Here is a 21,183-nt window from a genome sequence, read left to right as displayed (position 1 = left end):
ACTTACAAAATCAGTGAGGGGTCAAATAATTATTTCCGCCACTGTATATACTGGAACCAGGAGTAATAGGACATGGACACAACAGAGTATGTAGTGTGTGCATTTCAGGTGTAGCTTTTGTAGGACATCTTTGTGAAATCCACTCACTTGTCACTTAATAATCATTACCAAGGGCCCTTCATCGTGCAGGCTGCTAATGTTTGTGTCTTCAGAGGGTGGGGGGATATAGGGGAAGCAGCTGTGATACATATCTGTGAACAGTCACAGTTATATAGCTGCAAGGAAGAGCTCCAGCCAGGCATTCTTCACCCTTTACATGAACCGGACACTCCAGCTCCAGTTTCAGCACTGACAACATTCACATCACATTGGCGATTAGAGACGGTTTATTCCGAAAATCTGATCTGGGCTCAGACTAGGTGTTGGGCTTGATGGAAGATTATTGACTCTGTAAATGTCTGCTTTGTGGTTGAAAACTATTTTAATATTGCATTGTTCACACAGACACCTTTAATTGGAGAGTAGCTGATCAGTGTACGTCCGACTCCTGAGGCTGCAGCTATCTACATGGAAAATGTAATATTACTTGTGACCATGCGATCATGGACAGACTGAGTCCGCCGGACCGAGATCCAATGCTTGGTAGTCACTCTTCACTATGGCCAGTTTCACACAAGCATATTCAGTCTGGGAAACACGCTCCATGTGGGAGCTGTATTTCCCAGACTGAATATTGCAGCATCGTAATGATTTAGGATGTTGTGAATTCCCATCTCACCGCAGGTCTACTGTACTGTAGTCACTGCATTATGGGACTACAGTTTAGCAGACTTGCGGTGACACAGAAATTCACAGCATCATAATCATTAGGATGCTGCGAGTCCGCTTCAGAGGAGCAATGTTCAGTCTAGGAAATACAGCTCCCGACATGGTGCATGTTTTCCGGACTGATTAGACTCATGTGAAACTGGCTCAAGGCTCAAAAAGGGGGTCCAGTTCTGTTCCCTTAAGAAGAATGCACCACTATCGCACCAAAAATATGCAAGTCAGAAGAACGCATGCAATTTGAGGAGATGGATGGTTGTAATACCTATTCAGCATCCTTGCCTCAGAGCCATAACTCATGATAACCCTAGGGTTCCACATTCTGTAAGTGAACCAGCCTGTCACAAGTCTGCAGTACGGTTTTTGACATAGCAGCAGAGACGGCTACGGCTAGCTATAAATATAGCAGAGCTGAGGTGTCATTAGGTACAACTCTTATATCAAGATGTGTTGTCCAACTGAAAAAAAGATGTGCTCATAATCGGTTGACCACATGGAACTGGACTCTCTACACCCCATTGATCATAAAATTGGATTGAGGAAACTCTGTACGGCATTCAAAGATCAGAATAGTCCATATGGAAAGGGCTTGTCCAGGCTTAGTCTGCCAAAAATGCAACTAAAGAAATGGCAAATTCAGCCCTGCTACATGTGCAATTCTATCATTTTTTTTTTTTACTCCTGAAACCAGATAACAAATTTCGTCATTCTTAGTATGAAGATCTGGTCAAACACCGAAGAGTACACAGTTTGCAATGCTGCATGCAGGCACCTAAATACACCGTGCTGAAATGTTGGGAGTGGTCTTCAAACATACAATCATGGCCCTTCACATGTCAATACAACTACAAGCATTGTATCAGCATGCAGACAGCACAATAAATAGACAACTGGGAATGTAATGACAAAGTCATATATAAATAGGCAAATGAAATGGCAATGGATTCTGGGTAATAAGACATCCAATATTTGTTCACAGTTTTTTTTTTTTTCCTTCTGGCTAGGTTACAGTTGTGGTTTTCTGCTTTGTTAATCTTGAGAATGCGTTAAACCACGAATTTAGAAAATGCCCGTGGCATGGCGCACTTGTGTAGTCTTAAGTCAAGATATGCACGGCTAGGACTGTATGCAACCTGACATCTTTGCTACTTGGAACCCTCCAGCTTCCCCCACAGCTGGTGCTGACATTTCTATCAGATGATAAACTCGTCCATAGAGAGAACTGTCCAGATGGATTCAAGCACTGCAGACATATTAAACAGGCTCCCAGGGGTTCCACATACAAAGCCAATAAAAAATAAAACATTTTCCTTGTGATACATTGGATTCTGATCTTAGCGGGTTAATACTGATATCTGAAGCACAACGAGACAAAAACAAAAAAAATCTTCAGTTCAGAAAAATCTTAACCGTTTCTGCTGCCGGAGCGCCAGAATCACCAGCTGCAGGAGGGAGAGTGCGGGGATTGGCAAACGTCTTCTGTTAAGTTCAAAAGTCCTTTTGTCATGTTCCTCTAAGAGCTGGCCTCGAATCTTCACAGCTGAGGTCCATCTGTGGTGGATAAGAGAGAGACAGGGGACGACCATTAGTCTCATGTCTGGTCACACAGGCAGATGTACAGAAAATAAACCAGAGTCAAATGATCCATCACCCATATAATAGCCTCAAAATGACACGATAATCATATTACTAAACCCTAAATAAGATTAGTCACCTAGCACCATGGGGATTGCGTTCGGCTACAGTCGCTGGGCTAATTAATGTGTAATGTCTTGCTTGGGGCAATTCTTAAAACAACCCAAGTCATAAAAACAGATCTCCCGAGAAGACAAACGTGAAGCTAGAGAAGTGGTTTGTCGAATAATAGGTTACTAGGAGTGTTGTGTGAATAATGCATTCTTCAAAGGATAAGATAGGATAAGGGAAATCGATTAGTTGCATTAACGGCCAATCACACAACACAAATCTGCAATTTATCGTACAATACATGTGAAAGGAATCTTGAAAAAAATTCCATGTAGAAAAACAAGCATTTAGAAGATTTTTTTTTAATTCAGCCTGTTCATAATGTTATGGAAATGAAGCGTATTTTCACTGTGGATTTTGCCATTTTAATGTGTAGGGGTGAAATCGGTGTTACCTCCAAAGTATAAGGGCTCATTCAGACGGCCGTATGCTGTCCGTAAAAATGCAGATCTGTTTTTTTTGCGGATTAGAGGAGGACACGTTCACTTTTATGGGGTCCTCTTCTTCCATTCCATGGCCCAGCAAAACAAATAAAACATGTCCTATACTTGTCAGTGAAAATCAGGACATGGCCCCATTGAAGTCTATGGGTCAGCAAAAATGGGGAATGCAATCCATTATTTTTGCGGACATGCTGAACGGTCTGCCAAAAAAAAAAGGATCTGCATTTTTGCGGACAGCATATGACCATCTGAATGCTTTAATGCACAGTAAAAATCCACATCTAATGCTCTAGAATCTGGATTTGCGCCAAGAGTCCAAGGTATAAAGTCCTCTCCACCACGATTGCAAGTGGATTTACCTCTGATGCAAGTGACCGAATATCGTTAAGACAGGCTATCATTGTAATGAGTGCTAGACAGAAGGGATACAGAACTCTAGAGCATTGAGCCTCCTTCTGTATTTTTTCCTGCATGGCACCAACAACATCAGGATACAGTCCTTCTTTGTTCTCATGAATAGTAGGAGGTCACAATGCACAGACCCCTCACCAAATTTGGATATCTCCTTGCAGAATGCAATCACTTGTTAAATGGTTAAAAACCCTTAAAGGCATTGTCCAAGTGTTTAAAACTGATGACATATCCATATAGATGGGGATCCACCTCCCAGGAGCCATGTTGATGAGAAGTTTGAAGAGGCTGCAGTGCGAAGGTGAGCACTGCGGTCTCTTCCTAGGCCAGCGATGTCATGTTCTTCAGTCACATGGCCTAGGTGCAGCTCAGTCCCATTCAATACTAAGCACAGCCACCATACAATGGACGGCATTCTGCTTGGAAAGCTGCAAAGAGCCCATGACTCTCCTCCAAACAAGTGACCGGTGGGGTTGCTGGGTGTTGAACTCACGCAGATCGGATACTAATTTTGAGGATTGGTCATCAATATTAAACACTCGAAAAACCCCTTTAAACTATGCAGTGTCTATTCCATATAGAAAATGATTTCTATTTTCTAATCTACTTGGCGCATGGTAAATTCATCCCAGGTTAACAGCAAGCAAGCTATAATCATATCTTCATTCAGCACGAAGCCAGCTGGATTACATTGGAATGAGGTTACCTGCCCTGACCCTGGTTCATACAGTTACTTAGTCTTAAAAGAACTGGGATTACAGGTCGGCTGGCCTTCAACAACTTAACCATGAAGCCACACCTGCCCCATGAGGTCAACTAAGAAGATAAAAAAGAAAAGTTTCATGTAACAGCAGAGAGAGAGAGAGGAACAACAGAAAGAGAAGACCTTCACCTGAGTAATGGCTTGGAAAGAATGAGGAATCTATGCTTTTATTTACACACCTACAAGAAGTCGGAAATGTGCGTGGCTGGCTGAAACACTTTGCATACCTTGTGATAAAGAGGTTTGCTGAAATAACAGAGCATGCTCCCTCTCAAGAGTTACTGGTATGTACTGTAAAAGCAATACTGGGAGGAGGGCAAACAAGGTCCTACGCCCAGGAGCTCTCGCCATATGACCTTGAACATGTTTGTCTGTCAATGCTCAAACCACCCAACAACCAGAGACTTTTACTACTAATATCTGCAGAATTCACAAACAAGATAAAGTCCATGGAAAGCTCAGGATATTTAAAATTATTAAAAACCCTATTCTTCCTGCGTAACTAACCAAATTGGCTGCATCTCAAACTATATTTCATTTCCATATAATGTATGTGTAATTAAAGGGGTTGCCCAGACTACAGATACCGATGGCTTATCTTAAGGATAGGTCATTAATATCAGATCTTGGGGGTCTGACACCCAGCAACCCCACTAATCAGCTGTTTTGGGCACCTGCAGTGCTAAAAGTATGCTGTGTAGAGTGGAAGCAGACGACTCCAAACACAGTACAGTTTTTGGGGCCACGGCTGACAAACAGCTGATCATGGGGTTCTGGGTGTCGGACCCCCACAATCTGATATTGATGACCTATCCTGATTGTACTTAAAGGGAACCGGTCATCAACTTTATGCTGCCCATACTAACGGCAGAATAAAGTAGAGACAGAGGAGTTGATTTCAGCGGTCTGTTATTTAAAAGTAAGCGGTTGCCGAGAACCAATATCACAATCATTGCAGATTTGGCCTGGAAAAAGAGTCCTGGCCACCTGAGAAGAGTCCTGGTTATTCATGAATTCCTGCTCTCCTGCCCACCTGCTGATGACTGACAGTCTTCTACCTGGTTTTCTCCCTTTCTCTCTAGGAGAGAACTGCCAATCATCCGCAGATGGACGAGAGAGCAGATCATGAATAACCAGGACTCTTCTCAGGTAGATGTGACTCTTTTCAAGGTCTGGGCTGCAATGATTATGATGCTGGTTCTCAGCAACCACTTACTTTTAGCTCATGACTGACACACCGCTGAAATCAGCATTTCTGTCACTATTTTATACGGCCCTCAGTGAGGTTAGCATAAAGTTGATGACAGTCTCCCTTTAAGTTTTCCAAGCACATATAAATCCCATCTGTTGCAAACTGAACCATCCTATTTTAGGTTCTAAAAAGGTTGTGTCAAGAAGGAAAGGCAGTTGATACTAAGCCCTTGTTCCAGCTCATGAAATGCTAAAGTTGCTGATGGCCATGCATTTCCCTGCAGTGGGAGCTTCAGGGTAAATGTAGCATGGCACGTTGCCCATTCCAATGAATGGACGACCATGTAATACATAGCCAAGTTGAGTCCACCAGAATAAGAGCCAATTTTTCTTAGAGGCTCTGCCCTCAGGCTAATTGGTCAGCTAAACAGAGGAACCTATGGATGAGGGTTGTCGTCTACAGGTTAAAACTATATTACTAACCATGTATTTTCAAAGATGTTTGTGTTTCTTGCACAGTATCATGACCATGAAGATTGACCCTAAATATTGCAACATGTTCCCAAATATTCAGAGTTGCTATAATGTCCCCCACAAACTTATCACATGAAACTTACCATGCCAGTCAACAGTGCTTTAAGATGGCAGATGTTTCCATGTGCTCACAAATGCAGTGGGGATAAGGGAGTAAGGTACTGTAGTTATGCTGTTCCATGCGTCAATTGTTGGGTCGTAACAGTCCAATGTTTTGCACCTCTGAATTCCAAAGTAGCCTCCAACTACGAACAGTTTATTGCCAGATGCGACTGCATGACAGCTCATTCTCTTGGCTGTCACATCTCCAGCTTTAGTCCACTGATAGGTTTCACTGTTAAATTTATAAGCTGAACACGCAGAGAATTCAGTATCCCCTCCCATGATAAAGATCTGGGTTCCGAGAACAGCTGCAGCCGTGTAGCGCCATGGCTGTGGACAAGTGGCTGGTACACTCCATCTGTTTTCAGAAGGATCATAACATTGAACCTTGGGCAACTTATCGTGACTAACACTAGTCCCACCAAAGGCAAATAATTTAAGCTTCGCACTAACCACAGCAGCATTGCTAGCACCTTCTCGGAGAGGAGCTACCATGGTCCACTTGTTGGTTGATGGGTCATATTGTTCCACTTGTTTTAAAGACACTGATGGAGATGCAGGGAGTGAGCCAGTTGCTGCTGTGTGCCCACCCACTACATACAAACAATGTTTTAGTTCAGCAGACCCATGGCCAAACCGTGCTACCAGCATTGGTGCAGCCTTTGACCACTCCTCATGAAGTGTGTCATAGACCCACACATCCTTTGAAACCCCATTCTCTGAACCCCTTCCACCAGTGATATAGACTTTGCAGCCAATTGCACATGCACTGAATTCCTTGCGCGGACTTGGAATGTCTGCTTTGGGTATAATTTCTTTTGCCTTCTGGTCAACCAGGTATAATTTATCACACATGAAAGTCTGTCCGCCCAGGAGAAACAAAGCATGGCCGGTTTTGCGAGGCTTCGCACACATACTTGTCACCACTCCATCATTTTGCAAAATTTTTAACTTACACCTAATTGCTTCTTCTACAAGTTCTTTGCTTTTTTTCTGCTTAATGACCAGTTCCTCCATAGCTACATTCTCCATGAGATATATGGCTGGTAACAGGGCTAATCGTACAGTCTGGAGCAGCTCACTTAAGTAACAGTGACGTTTATTTAGATCATAATTAATCCAGTTCATTGCAGACTCGTACACCATCCTCTCATCTTCAGTTTCCAGTTCTTCATGTGATAACAGTTTGACAACAAACTCTTTGGGTAACTGTAGAAAGTCTTCCGTTTTGCAGATGGTTTGGAAGTTGGTAAGGCACATTCTCCAAGACAGTTCGTACAGTTTGGTACATTGATGAGCATCAGACAGGAGAAGCATGCCTAAACAGTTGGTTGGATGAAGGTTCTTCTCCAAGAACTCAGCGCATGCATCTCTGATGTCCTCAAACTCTAACATATCTCCAGCTTCCAGAAGGGATTCTGCATTTTCTTCATTTATTATGACTCTGGAAGAATATGCGTAATCCAAAAGGAGTTCTAAAACTTCTGGGTGGATTGCATTGTGAAAGTTCACCTCATTGGCTTGGCTTTCTTTAAGACCTCCACTAAACATTGCTTCAAAATAGCGACTGCAAGCAGCAAGGACAGCTCGATGGCAGGGAAAAGACCGGTTTCCCGCCAGTAATAAGACATCGGTGAAGAGGCACTGCTGTCTTAATAGGTTAAGATGTGTTAGCACATTGTCAGCATATGAAGACTTGTGGAACAGGTAGATGTTCATAGAGCCAGTACTGGCTCTGGACTTGCGGTTCTCATGTATGCTGACCGACATTTTCTTCATTCCTGTAAGAGACAAAACAACCGATGTATAATTAGCCATTCAGATGAAACTGCAAATCATCTAACCTCATTTTTCTGCTTACTTGAATTCATACTCATCCTTACCCTAGTAGGATTCCAGCCACTTTGCACAAGAGCCCATCCATTCACAAAGGATTACTAGCATCCAAGCCTCAATAATATTACTTGCCACAACAAAGAATTAAAGGGCATCTATCAGCAGATTTGTTCCTATGAAACTGGTGGACCTGTTCCATGCGAGCTTGGCAGCTGAAGGCTTCTTTGTTGGTCCCCTATGTTTTAACATATGCAAATGAGCCTCTAGGAGCAACGGGGGCGTGCTGTTACACCCAGAGGCTCTGCCCTCTCTGCAATTGCCGCACCCTCTGCACTTGGACTTTAGAAGTCATGGCCAGGCGTGATTACGTTCACACTGCCTGTCCCTATAAATCAAAGGGCAGTTGCAGAGAGAGCAGAGTCTCTAGGTGTAACGGCAATGCACCAGTTGCTCGTAGAGGGTCATTTGCATATAGTAAAACATCATTTTTCTCAGTAATGCAGGCACATATGAACATGGAACCAACACAGATGCCTTCAGCTGCCAAGCGCACATGTAACAGGTCAGCCAGGTTCATAGGTACAAATCTGCTGACAGATGCCCTTTAAAAGGGGTTTCTGGGCTCCTAATACTGATGACCTACTGTCAGGATAGATCATCAATATCTGATCAGTGGGGGTCTAATGCCCCGCACTCCCAACGATCAGCTGTTCACAGCATGCGCCCGCCGGGGGCGAGCACTTTGAAGGGAGCCGCAAGCACAGTATAGTGGCTGTGCTGGGTTAGTGCGGCTCAGCCTCCATCCTCTCCACTTCAGGATGTCGGACCTTTATAACAAAACGGGATTGTTCAAAGTGGGAACACCCTTTAAGGTTTAGTGTCCTTTTAACATCTACAACTGTTATCTTATTTTAGCAAACTGCGTTCTGCAAGGTTTTTTCACTGTAAGTTAACAATGAACTTTGACACACATAAATAGTAGTGAATTCTGCAATTTTGAGATTTTTCCGCTGTTTATAGGTTACGTTTTGTACTTTCCCCAACGTGGTATATGGGTGACACACTTAAACAAATCATTTTCTACTTGTCTTGTAAAACCTGTTACCCAGCATCTTTCAGATATATAGAAGACCTGAGTTCACCAGAGGGTATACGCTGCTTATCCCATCCTCACACCTCCACGGGTGACATTCACATTACACATGTCAGCATGCAAATAGCACAACGATAGCAGAAAACATATCAGATAGCGCGGATGCATGGGATAAGAGGAACAGGCAGTCCAGACATTGACATGTGTTGAAATGTGACAGCATTGATCACAGACCTGTTCAGTGTAAATTACTGGAGACCACTGTGCTGAGAAAGGCCAAGCACCGAAATGTGACAGGTCAACAGCTGCCCCAAACATTGGGCAGGAAATACTTCTGTGATTGGACGTTTACTGTCCCTAACTAATTGAACATCCTCGGAGCTGGACTTCCTGCCTTCTACTTACTGAATAGAGGTCTGTTCTATCGCTTGTCTCAATGAAGACAAAACAACATTGTAGAAAAATCACCTTCTTAAGGTCCATTAGGACCACTAGAGGACATGCTTCTGAAGGCCATGCTCCATCTGTACAGAACACAATCACTTTTAATAGCATTGTAATATTTACTATCACTGCACACAGGGGATATCTCATCAGTAAGAGTGAATAGGTTATTTGTGAAGGATCTAAGAAGTGGATCCTATGACGTTGGAGCCTCTAGGAATCCTAGTAGCTCCAAATGGAGTGGTGTTCTGCTCCATCCTGAAGGCCAAATATTTAGAGTCTTTGCCAGTGATGGCTAACCTCCGGCACTCCAGCTGTGGTGAAACTACGACTCCCAGCATGCTCCATGCATTTCTATGGAGGAGAACAGCCAAGCAAGTGTACATCTTGGGAGTTGTAGTTTTACCATTGCAGGAGTGCCGGAGGTTAGCCATCACAGGTCTAGGCTCTTCAGCAGGCCATGTGGACCTGAATGTGGATTATTCAGAATTTGCTTGCTTCGTTGCAGTTCTAGAGAAGTACCAGAGATCCCAGATATATTGGTAGCTAAAGGTAGTGGGATGTTAAAGGGGTTGTCTCACTTAGCAAATGGCAGGTATCATCTAGAGAAAGTTAATACAAGGCACTTACTAATGTATTGGGATTATCCATATTGCTTCCTTTGCTGGGTGGATTCATTTTTACATCCCATTATACATTGCTCGTTTCTAGGGGTTACAACCACCACTACAGCAGAGCTGGGACAGGAGCTGCTGCGCATGCATGTCTATTCATGCTCCCACAGTCTTGGCCACCGGAGGGGCCGGCTCTTTTTCCTATAGTGTGCAAGCACGACCACCACTGATGGATTGCGGGGTGGTCATAACCCTTGGAAACGAGCAGTGTATAATGTGCTGGCAAATTAATCCAGCCAGCAAAGGAAGCAATATGGATAACAACAATACATTAGGAAGTGTCTTGTATTAACTTTCTCTACATGATAAATACCATTTTCTTAAGTGAGACAACCCCTTTAAAGGACACGAACCAGACCCTTGGCTTCAGGATACTAATCCTGCTTCTATTCTTCACTGACAGACATGCTTTGAAGGCACATACTTGTACAATGTAGTCAAAACCCACATGATCTTCATAGTATGCTATAGCTCTTGATACCGCAGCTTGCCGTATCCATCATGAAGACTTCAGAGTACACAGAATGTGACAATAGTGAGGAAAGGGGGAATATTCCTATTTTACAGGTTACAGTATATAAACGGGATGTTTAGCCCCTTCCAAAAATCCCATAGAAGTCAATAGTCGTTGAGAGAATTAGTGAACTGGGTTCCTCCCCATTCTTCGGATTAGGTGGGGCTCCCAGATGCTGGATCCACACCCCCCCATCAGGTATTTCTAGCATACCCTGTGGATATGCCATAAATGTGTAACATGGGAATACCCGTGCTTCATCCAATGTGTCCCTCTACGCCAATAACGGACACCACACACAGCTGTCTGAACCAGGGGGTGATAGACATGCAGAGGAAGGAAGGCAATGCCTACCATTTGTAAAGACTCCACGCTGCACATTTTTTCCATTGCACTTACAGCCAGACGGCAATTCTAAGGAAAAGCATGGAAATTTGTGCTTCCATTGTGTTGCTAACATGTCATTTACCACCGGAGTCAATGAAAGAGACGACAGTGGATGACGGTACGTAAAGGTGATCTCATTACAAGAAGGAAAAAAATATATATAATGAGTATCTGCAGGAAACTGAAGGAATATATGTGACAGAATTTATAGTCCTTGCCGGCTGGAAGGACTGTACATGTATCTGACTTCAAGGCTCTCTTTGAAAGGTTGTCAAGAGCGATCAAACCTGGGAAGTACACAAATCAGTCACCCCCTCGGTGTTAAAAAGAGAGAAATGGACTGACTAGGTGTCCTCTAATCTCTGATGAAAGGCTCTCCTTGACGTGGTCGAGGCTTGGAATGTATGCTGATATAATGTCTTTACAAACCAGACACACACTGTCCTATAGAGCGGTACTATCACGTGTAGTTACATACTGCAGCTGGCAACGCTGGGAGAAGACACAGGTCCATCAATCCAACCCATAGTCCTACCATCAGAAAGCAAGCAGAACCTAGGTTTGGGTTTCATACTGACACCATGGAAAAAGACACCAGCACCCACCTCGACATGACAAACAGCATTGTTAAAGGGGTTTTCTCATCTCAGACAATGGGGGCATATCGCTAGGATATGCCCCCATTGTCTGATAGGAGCAGATCCCACTGCTGGGACCCTCACCTATATCGAGAACAGAGCGGGGAAGGTGGTGGTTGGAGGACTCCGGTCCGAGCCAGGGCTCGGCTATTTTCAGGGGCCCATAGAAATGAATGGAGGGCAGTTGCACATGCGCAGTTCACCCACCACCACATTTCGGGGCTCCGTTCTCGATATAGGTGTGGGTCCCAGCGGTGGACCTGCACCTATCAGACACTGGGGGCATATCCTAGTGATATGCCCCTATTGTCCGAGATGAGACAGCCCCTTTAATGGCTTTAGAGAATGGACTGAACAAAAGATAGAATTGGCCCAATGCAGCAGAGCAGAGTTTGCTATTTGTTACTACTCATCAGGATATCATAAATCTGAGTATGTTAAAAGGTGCTGAAGCTTAAAAGGGGTTGTCTCACGTCAGAAAATGGCATTTATTAAAGGGATTTAAGTCACCTCTTTTGACCCTATAGAGCTGCGGACATGCATGGCTAGGAGCCCAGCCACGGCCCCCTGAACCCACGAATCTCCTCCTTGCTCAGAAAGTCAGATCGCCGCAATCTCGCGATGCGCGAGCTCGCACATGCGCAGCGCCGGCATAGTGGTCCTTCCCTGTGATGGCATCAGCCTCAGGGAATAAAACCATTTTGAGATATGGGACAGGTATATTGTGGACATGCTAGCGGCGATCTAGCCGTGCATGTCCACATCTCTGTAGGGTAAAAAGAGGTGACAGAATCCATTTAAGCAGAGAAAGTTAATACAAGGCACTTACTAATGTATTGTGATTGTCCATATTGTCTCCTTTGGCGGCTGGATTCATTTTTCCATCACATTATACACTGCTCGTTTCCATGGTTACGACCACCCTGCAATCCAGCAGCGGTGGTCGTGCTTGCACACTATAGGAAAAAGCACCAGCCTATGTGCGATCACACGGTCCCGGCCACCAGGGAGGCTGGTGCTTTTTCCTACAGAGTGCCTGCACGATCACCGCTGCTGGATTGCAGGGTGGTCATATCCATGGAAACGATAAGTGTATAATGTGATGGAAAAATGAATCCAGACAGCAAGGGAAGCAATATGGACAATAACAATACATTAGTAAGTGCCTGGTATTAACTTTATCTACATGATAAAGGCCACTTGCTGAAGTAAAACAACCCCTTTAACCTATTCCGTTATTTTGATGTCATTTGGATAACAAATTCAACTCTGCTACATCTGCTGATAACCTAAGAACTTGATCCTTCACCTTAAAAGGGCCATACCCCCAGTATATGACAGTACGAGTCTTTGAAGGATACAAACGGTGATCCGATACAATGACTACTAGTTGAGTACCATCCACTAGAACCGTTTAGTGCCAAGAGACCAGGGCCAATTCCGTTTTTCTTGTCATATAATACATCAATATGCCTTGTGCAAACAAAGCGCCATTCTCCAGCGCACATGGCACGACATCATAATGGATTGATCACCAATGTGCCTCTGCAACACGTAGCCCTCGGAGCCTGGGCTCATGGTGCGAACAAGCGTTTAGCCTAAGCGAACATGACAGCTGAATACGCAGCACGTGTAAGGAGCATTAGGTGTATCCAAAGCCCTGTCTACCAAATTATTGCACGCCGAGCCCTAAAGCGCACAGGTCCGCACACTGCCAAGTATTTACTGATAGCCATTCATGTCCAATAGATGTCATACAGCCAAACACAATACAAGTTCTACATATGTACCACGTATGGTGCCATGGGGGACCACGTCGCGCCATTTCTCAAGAATCATGGAGAAATACATTGTTACGCAATGGACTAACATATAAATAAAGACATATCTATTAAGAACCGAACCGCGGTGATGGCTAACCTCCGGCTCTCCAGCTGTGGCGAAACTACAACTCCCAGCATTCTCCATTCATTTCTATGGAGTTCTGAGCACAGCCAAGCAAGCGTACATCTTGGGAGTCGTAGTTTTACCACCTAATAAAGTCGTAGCAATGGCGGTTTACATGAGTGGGGTAGAGGGATGCTGGGCGGTGGGTTAACGTAGGGCCATGCTGTCTAGGATCGCACACACACATAGTCCTAGAAAGCGGAGCATGAGAACACAAGCGTTCAGGCAGGACACACAGCGCTTCCCATTCAAATATCGCTCCTCCCCAGATTGGAAAGCCAGCAAAAGGACAATCTTAAAGTGCACCCCTGTTACCATAACAATCCCAAAAACCAGACGTGGGGATTTCCAGCAGAGACTTGAAAAATCTAATAAATAGTACCATTTAGGCATGGTCAGATGTAGCAGAGCCGACTTTACTATCTGCCTGTTCCTTTCAAGCACATTGTGGTAGACAAACCCAGCTCTGCTACACCATTGAATGACCACGACAGCCCATTAGCCTTCCCCATATTCTGATGACATAGGCGTCGTATGAACAGACTGCAAGGACCATGTGTCCTGACCTCAGGGTTCCTCCACCTACCTCAGCTCATGTCACTGTGTGCTCACTGCTGCTCCTGACCTCAGGGTTCCTCCACCTACCTCAGCTCATGTCACTGTGTGCTCACTGCTGCTCCTGACCTCAGGGTTCCTCCACCTACCTCAGCTCATGTCACTGTGTGCTCACTGCTGCTCCTGACCTCAGGGTTCCTCCACCTACCTCAGCTCATGTCACTGTGTGCTTACTGCTGTTACTGACCTCAGGGTTCCTCCACTTACCTCAGCTCATGCCAATGTGTGCTTACTGCTGCTCCTGACCTCAGGGTTCCTCCACCTACCTCAGCTCATGTCACTGTGTGCTCACTGCTGCTCCTGACCTCAGGGTTCCTCCACCTACCTCAGCTCATGTCACTGTGTGCTTACTGCTGTTACTGACCTCAGGGTTCCTCCACTTACCTCAGCTCATGTCACTGTGTGCTTACTGCTGTTACTGACCTCAGGGTTCCTCCACTTACCTCAGCTCATGCCAATGTGTGCTTACTGCTGCTCCTGACCTCAGGGTTCCTCCACCTACCTCAGCTCATGCCACTATGTGCTTACTGCTGCTCCTGACCTCAGGGTTCCTCCACCTACCTCAGCTCATGTCACTGTGTGCTTACTGCTGCTCCTGACCTCAGGGTTCCTCCACCTACCTCAGCTCATGTCACTGTGTGCTTACTGCTGCTCCTGACCTCAGGGTTCCTCCACCTACCTCAGCTCATGTCACTGTGTGCTTACTGCTGCTCCTGACCTCAGGGTTCCTCCACCTACCTCAGCTCATGCCACTGTGTGCTCACTGCTGCTCCTGACCTCAGGGTTCCTCCACTTACCTCAGCTCATGTCACTGTGTGCTCACTGCTATTCCTCGGACGTGCTCCAGTCTCCACGTCTTCCAGCAGTCCCGGCCTCACGGGCGATAGTCCCTGGACGACACATGGACTGGGGACGGACTGCCACACCGGTCTGAGCCCTGGAGCTGACTGCAGCCTGGCTTCATTCACACAGAGGTGTGAGAGGGAGGAGGGGAGGCAGGAGGAGCACTCCCACAGTGCGCGACTACTTCTGCAGGAGGGGCTGGGGATATGCTAATACACCACAAAGGCACTGCCAGCAGATCCCCCTCATACAGCTCTATGTGCTGGTGCTTCTATAGCTCCAACATATTCAGAGATTGGCATCACTCAGATTAGTATAAACATGACTAATTTTACCTGAATTTACCTCATCCATTGTAATGTGCAGAACCTGGGACTATCCCAGTCTGCAGGTCCCTGTGAGGACTGTGAAGGCTCCACATGTCACAATCACCCAGGGAGCCCTCACCTACTGAGCCTGACTGCAGCTCCCCAATAACACCGTGGGGGTCATCTATCAAACACCAGCGGTTTACGCCCGTCTTTGCTATTCCTTGCGCTGCCAGAGGATGCAACTCAGTAAGGGCTTATGCACACGACCGTATGTATTTTGCGGTCCACAAAACACAGATCCGAAAAAAAAAAAACAGGTGACGCCCATGTTGCTTCCGTTTTTTTTTTTTTTTTTTGGCGGATCCGTTGTAACAATGCCTGTCCTTAATAGAATAGGACATACAAACACGGAATGCACACGGAGTCACTTCCATTTTTTTCAAGCCCCATTAAAATGAATGGTTCCGTGTACAGACCTGTAAAAAAAAACGGAACGAAAACGGAAGAAAGATACGTTCTTGTGCATAATCCCTTAGGAAAAGGCACAGGTCTTGTCATAAATTAGGCGCATCCTCCATTATGCTTCATTCACACGTTTTTGATTCACGGACAGCACACATACCTATTCATTTTAGGGTCCATTCACACGTCCGTATGTGTTTTGCAGAGCCGCAAAAAACACAGACACCGGCAATGTGTGTTCCGCATTTATCGCCGGCACTCTCATAGAAAATAACTTTTCTTGTCCGCAATTGCATACAAGAATAGGACATGTTCTATTTTTTTGCGGATACGGAAATGCGGATGCAGACAGCACATTCTGGCCCCATTGAAAATGAACGGGTCCGCACCTGTTCCGCAAAACTGGATGCGGACCCATTTTGTAGACATGTGAATGGACCCGTGCATTCATACATCCGTGTTTTAGCACAGAACCATGCTTTTTTTTTTTTGTCCGTGTTCACGGATCCATCACGTCCATTGTAGTCTATGGGTCCATGAAAAACACAGACGCAATGCGGATGCCATCCATGTTTCATCCATGTTTCACGGACCATTAGGAGGAGATGCTATGAAAATACATTTTGAGCTGTGCAATGTCAGCGAAACACGGATGACGCACGAAGAGCCAAAAACGGACACGCTGACCAAGCACAGATACTTCACGGACATCTTAATAAGTGAATCACTGACCATCTTTTTACAGATTTCATCCTGTGAAGGAGGCATTAGTCTGGAATGAAATCTACTCCATCCCTGGCCAGAGTAGATTTCACTCTTCATGTACCGTATGCCATGTTTACTGGCGTAAATGATAGTGAATTTGCCAGGGCTGATGGCTCCACGCCCCAGCCCTGCCAATGAGGGTGGTCTAAAAACACCATGCGCTGTGTTTAAAAAGTAGTACAATGAGGGTGTGCAACTTCTTTACACCAAAATCTGGTGCAAGGGGCCATGATGAATGACCCCCAGTGTGTGCCAGTTTAGAAGGTGCCTCAGTCATGTGGACATAGGGCTCAGCCCCCAAACAGCAGGTCCGCAATATACGGGCACCGGCCCCGTGTGCACACCGTATCAAGGTTGCGAACGCATTCACTTCAATGGGTCTACAATCTGCAAGATATGGTGCGTTGTGGAGGCATAGAGTGGAAGCACTATGGAGCGCTTCTGCAATGCAAAGAAATATAAATTATTTTTTTTTGGGGGTGCCGACTGAATCTTGAAGATCGCGGACACATTCAGATGACGGGCACACAGCTGGTGCCCCTGCATTGCAGACTGCTATTTGCGGTCCGCAACATGGGAACAGGGCGCAGCATGAGCCATAAGTGTGTCCCACAGCATTTCTCTGTAATATATATCCTGCAATATACGCTAGAATATAGGCTGCTTGCTTCACAGAGTCCTATTCTTTACATATAATATACACACACACACACAGTATATTGTATAGTAATATCATTAATCATTTACATCAATGTTAAAATAATAACATATATCACAGTGGATTACAATCAAAAGGCTCATGCACAAAGAAAACCATACATTACATTGTAACAATACACATGTATTTATTTATTTATAAAAGTAGAAGCATACATAAATAAATAAATAAATAAATACTGTGGATGGGACAATTCTAATGTTATCGCACACGTATGTAAATGACCAGGCCTGCTGCGGACTGTGGGCCACTTCATGTCCTATTCATGGATATAGACCTATGTATAGTGCATGAAGAACAGTATCTCCCAGAGGCAGAATAGCCTCAGAAATTCGGAGGGTCTAGACAAGACGATTGAAAGGAGCACCTCATTGAAATGCACATTTTCCTGATGAAGACTATTTACTGCCGTAGCTTTAAATGACCTTCTATTGATTCACAAATGATAGCCTTCTGGGAGTTATTCCCCTTCATGGTAATTATTCCCCGCTGACAGGGGGTAAAGGATAAGTCATCTCATTTCATTATTTAGTATTGTGGTAATAAGCCTGATATTATTGGCAGATAATATCAGATCATTTCTGGACAGCTAGTAATAATCCATAGCAGCCGTGCAGATCTTCAGGCCACATGTATATTATTAATTTGCAAATGTATATTGACATCTAGGCGTAGAAGCGTTATATCCGGTGTATTCCTTTATGCAGCTATATATAACATGTCAACTGTACACATGTAGCCTTTGTGTCCTATACTGGTATGTTTAGGCGGCTTGTGATAGACAACAAGGATGATGACAGCAGTTTGTCGCCATCTAGTGGCTGCTGAAATACTGCAGACTAAAAAGGACTATGATAGAATGACAAGTCCTAACATGCCAGTGACTTGAAATTCTGGGATATGTAGTCCTACTCCAGCTGGAGAACCACTGCTTGTCTCGTTTATTAAAGAAGCACTCCGGGATTATTTTTTTCTTCTTCTTTGCTTGCGTTATAAAGCTACATGAGCTGAAGGGTAGTGCAGGCTACCACACTTTATTGCAGAATTATACACTCAGGACCACACTCTCCTGAATCCTACAGCATCTGCCGTGTGGACCAGAAGTCCTATGATGGGTCCTAGGATGCCTAGGTGCTGTTGCAATGCTGTAAAACAACTGCAATGGGTCTGGAAAAATTGCATTCAGATGCACCATTTTATGTCCGTCATATCACAACCGCAGCTGGGATACTGATACTTCAATGGGACATCGTGGGGGAAATTTATTAAAACTGGTATATAGGAAAGTTGGCCAAGGCTACTTTCACACTAGCGTTGTTTGAATCCGGCGGGCAATTCCGTCGCTGGAACTGCCCGCCGCATCCGGAAAAACGTGTGAAAACGGATTACATTTGAATCTTGATCAGGATTCTGATCACAATGAAAAAATGCATTGGAAAAAACGGATCCGCCATTTATGGACTTTAACTTTTTTTGCACATTTTTCGGGTTTAACATGCAAAAGCCGGATCCGGTTTGACGGAACACACGGCGCCAAGTCAATGGGAAAAATGCCAGATCCGGCGTTCAGTCAAAGTGTTCCGTATTTTTGGCCGGAGGTAAAAATACAACATGCTACGGTTTTCTGAAAAGCCTGATCAGTAAAAAAGACTGAACGGGATGCATCCTGATGCATCCTGAATGGATTGCTCTCCATTCAGAATGCATTAGGATAAAACTGATCAGTTCTTTACCGGATTTGAGCTCCTGGGACGGAACTCAGCGCCGGAAAAGAAAAACGCTAGTGTGAAAGTACCCTTAGATGCCCCTATCAACCAATCATATTCCACCTTTCATTTTCCAAGGGAGCTCTGAAAAATGAAAGGTGGAATCTGATTTGTTGCTATGGGCAACTAAGCCAGTTCTACTTTACACCAGTGCTTCTTCCGTGGGGTTTCTATTTTTTGGCGTTGCGGACGGATCATGGACCCATTCAAGTTGAATGGGTCTGGATCCATCTGCGGATGTTGCCCGTGCATTGGGAACCACAAATTGCGGTCCCCAATGCACGGAATGGCCGAGCAACGGCCATGTGCATGAGCCCTTATTCTTCAGTTTTTCTTCGTGCACATGAAAAACGCATGCAATCTGGATACAATCCGGACAGATAAAATGCAGGCACTGAACATAATCGCAGAAAAAACTGATTGAACTTACGTGTAAAACAGTTCTTCCCTGAACAGATTCTGACACAATCCGTATCACTCGCATGAAAGAGGCTTGAATATCCACCTCTCATCCTTGTAGGAAAATAACTGGCAAGGTCCAAAATTAACAGCAGTGCTCCCTCTAGTGGCAGGAGTGTCTTATAACTACATCGCATGCATCCTATTTTAGTGAGCATTCTTTATTGGGGGAAAGCTGTATTTTCTTGGTACCATTTTGGGGGAAATATGAATTTTTGATCAGGTGATTAAAAAACAACTGAAAAATCTGCCATTTTTTTATTTTTTGTGTTCTGGCATAGTTGATCGCAAACACAGTCAGTTGACCACCCAATCCCTTTACGGGTCCTCACTTACATTTAATTTAAAACGACATCTTTTATTATATTTATTTGAAACTACAAACTGAAAAAAGAACCCAATTTTTTTCGATTTGTAGTTTTAAATGAAAATAATAAAAGATGTAGTTTTAAATTAAATGTAAGTGAGGACCCCTAAAGGGATTGGGTGGTCAACTGACCGTGTTTGAGATTTGTTATTATCCCGAGGGTCCCAATAAGGGCACTGTAGTTTAGTCAATCGTAACTATTCCCAGAAGGGAACAAATGGAGATAAAACTTAACGTTTAATCAAAATCAATTTAAAAAGCTACGTTACAAACAAGGAATTATACATGCAACAAAAACTGATAGACAGCAACCCGACTGGGGTTTTGGCCTCAGTCGGGTTGCTGTCTATCAGTTTTTGTTCCATGTATAATTCCTTGTTTGTAACATAGCTTTTTAAATTGATATTGATTAAACGTTAAGTTTTAGCTCCATTTGTTCCCTTCTGGGAATAGTCACGATTGGCTTCATATTTGGGGGTATTCTGTGAAGTGTAATACATCATATGGTACATATTTTGCTATTTTGTTCGTTTCACTGTAGTTTAGTGTTCTGGCATAGTTCAGACACAATTACAGTATGTTTATTTTTATATGTACAATTGGGTGATTTGAAATTTTTATCATTTTAGTTTTTTATCTTTGAAAATACTTTTTTACTGTACTTGTTTTCCTATTAGGAGACTAACATGCAATTGTCTGATTGTTTATTTCATAGGCTGCAATAGTATGCTAGGGCAGCATAATGGCAGCACTGATGCCTTGCAGCGCTGGGGTTCTGGGTTTGAATCCGACCAAGGACATCATCTGAAAAGAGTTTGTATGTTCTCCCCGTGTTTGTGTGGGTTTGCTCCTACACTGCAAAGACATACTAAATGGGAACTAAGATTGTGAGCTCCACTGGGGACAGCAGGCATTCCCCTTCTTTCTTACTAGCCAAAGGAACCCCTTCTACTTCTCCAATACAGTGCCCTTCCAGTTTTAAAATTAAGGGGTTATCTATAATCAATAAAAATGAAACATCGCCTGGAGAGGTTTTAAAATGACAAGGACTCATCTTCTGACAGTCCCACCATTTCAGCAGCATGGTTCCAGTCCTCACCACTTCTAGTCTCCGCCAGACCTTTACTAATGATGTTCCATATAAACTTCCCTGACTGCTGCCAGTCAATCAATGGCCTTAATGGTGACATGTGCAGTGATTGGCCAGCAGTGGCCACTAGAAGCAATGAGAACCAGAGCCACACCAGGGTAACTACCGGACTGTCAGAGGGTAAGTGCTTATTTTTGCTGTTTTTAAAAACTGTCCAGGTGCTTTCAAATTTTTTATGG

General features: G+C 44.3%; 1 protein-coding gene across 4 annotated transcripts; it reads right to left on the bottom strand.

Moving 5' to 3' along the window:
• Positions 1-1,191: 1,191 nt before the first annotated feature.
• Positions 1,192-15,086, bottom strand: ENC1 (ectodermal-neural cortex 1). Of its 4 annotated transcripts, none has more exons than XM_040421452.1 (4): positions 14,995-15,075; positions 14,843-14,886; positions 5,997-7,796; positions 1,192-2,376 (listed from the first exon to the last, which is right to left on the bottom strand). In XM_040421452.1, exon 3 carries the CDS (start codon positions 7,792-7,794, stop codon positions 6,016-6,018), a length of 1,779 nt encoding a protein of 592 aa, XP_040277386.1. In that variant the 5' UTR covers positions 7,795-7,796; positions 14,843-14,886; positions 14,995-15,075; the 3' UTR covers positions 1,192-2,376; positions 5,997-6,015. The 4 variants fall into 4 exon arrangements, with proteins under 4 accessions (XP_040277386.1, XP_040277383.1, XP_040277384.1 ...); XM_040421449.1 differs by lacking the exon at positions 14,843-14,886 and adding an exon at positions 14,312-14,355 and having other exon boundaries at positions 14,995-15,033; XM_040421450.1 differs by lacking the exon at positions 14,843-14,886 and having other exon boundaries at positions 14,961-15,086.
• Between the last annotated feature and the right edge of the window lie 6,097 nt (positions 15,087-21,183).

Source organism: Bufo bufo, chromosome 2, assembly GCF_905171765.1.
Source record: "Bufo bufo chromosome 2, aBufBuf1.1, whole genome shotgun sequence".
In the NCBI taxonomy this organism is placed as follows: domain Eukaryota; kingdom Metazoa; phylum Chordata; class Amphibia; order Anura; family Bufonidae; genus Bufo; species Bufo bufo.
This window is presented reverse-complemented; position numbering and strand designations above follow the sequence as displayed.

What these genes read in the sequence shown, in the direction of transcription:
- ENC1 (XM_040421450.1), bottom strand. Translation starts at nt 7,794, where the DNA reads ATGAAGAAAATGTCGGTCAGCATACATGAGAACCGCAAGTCCAGAGCC.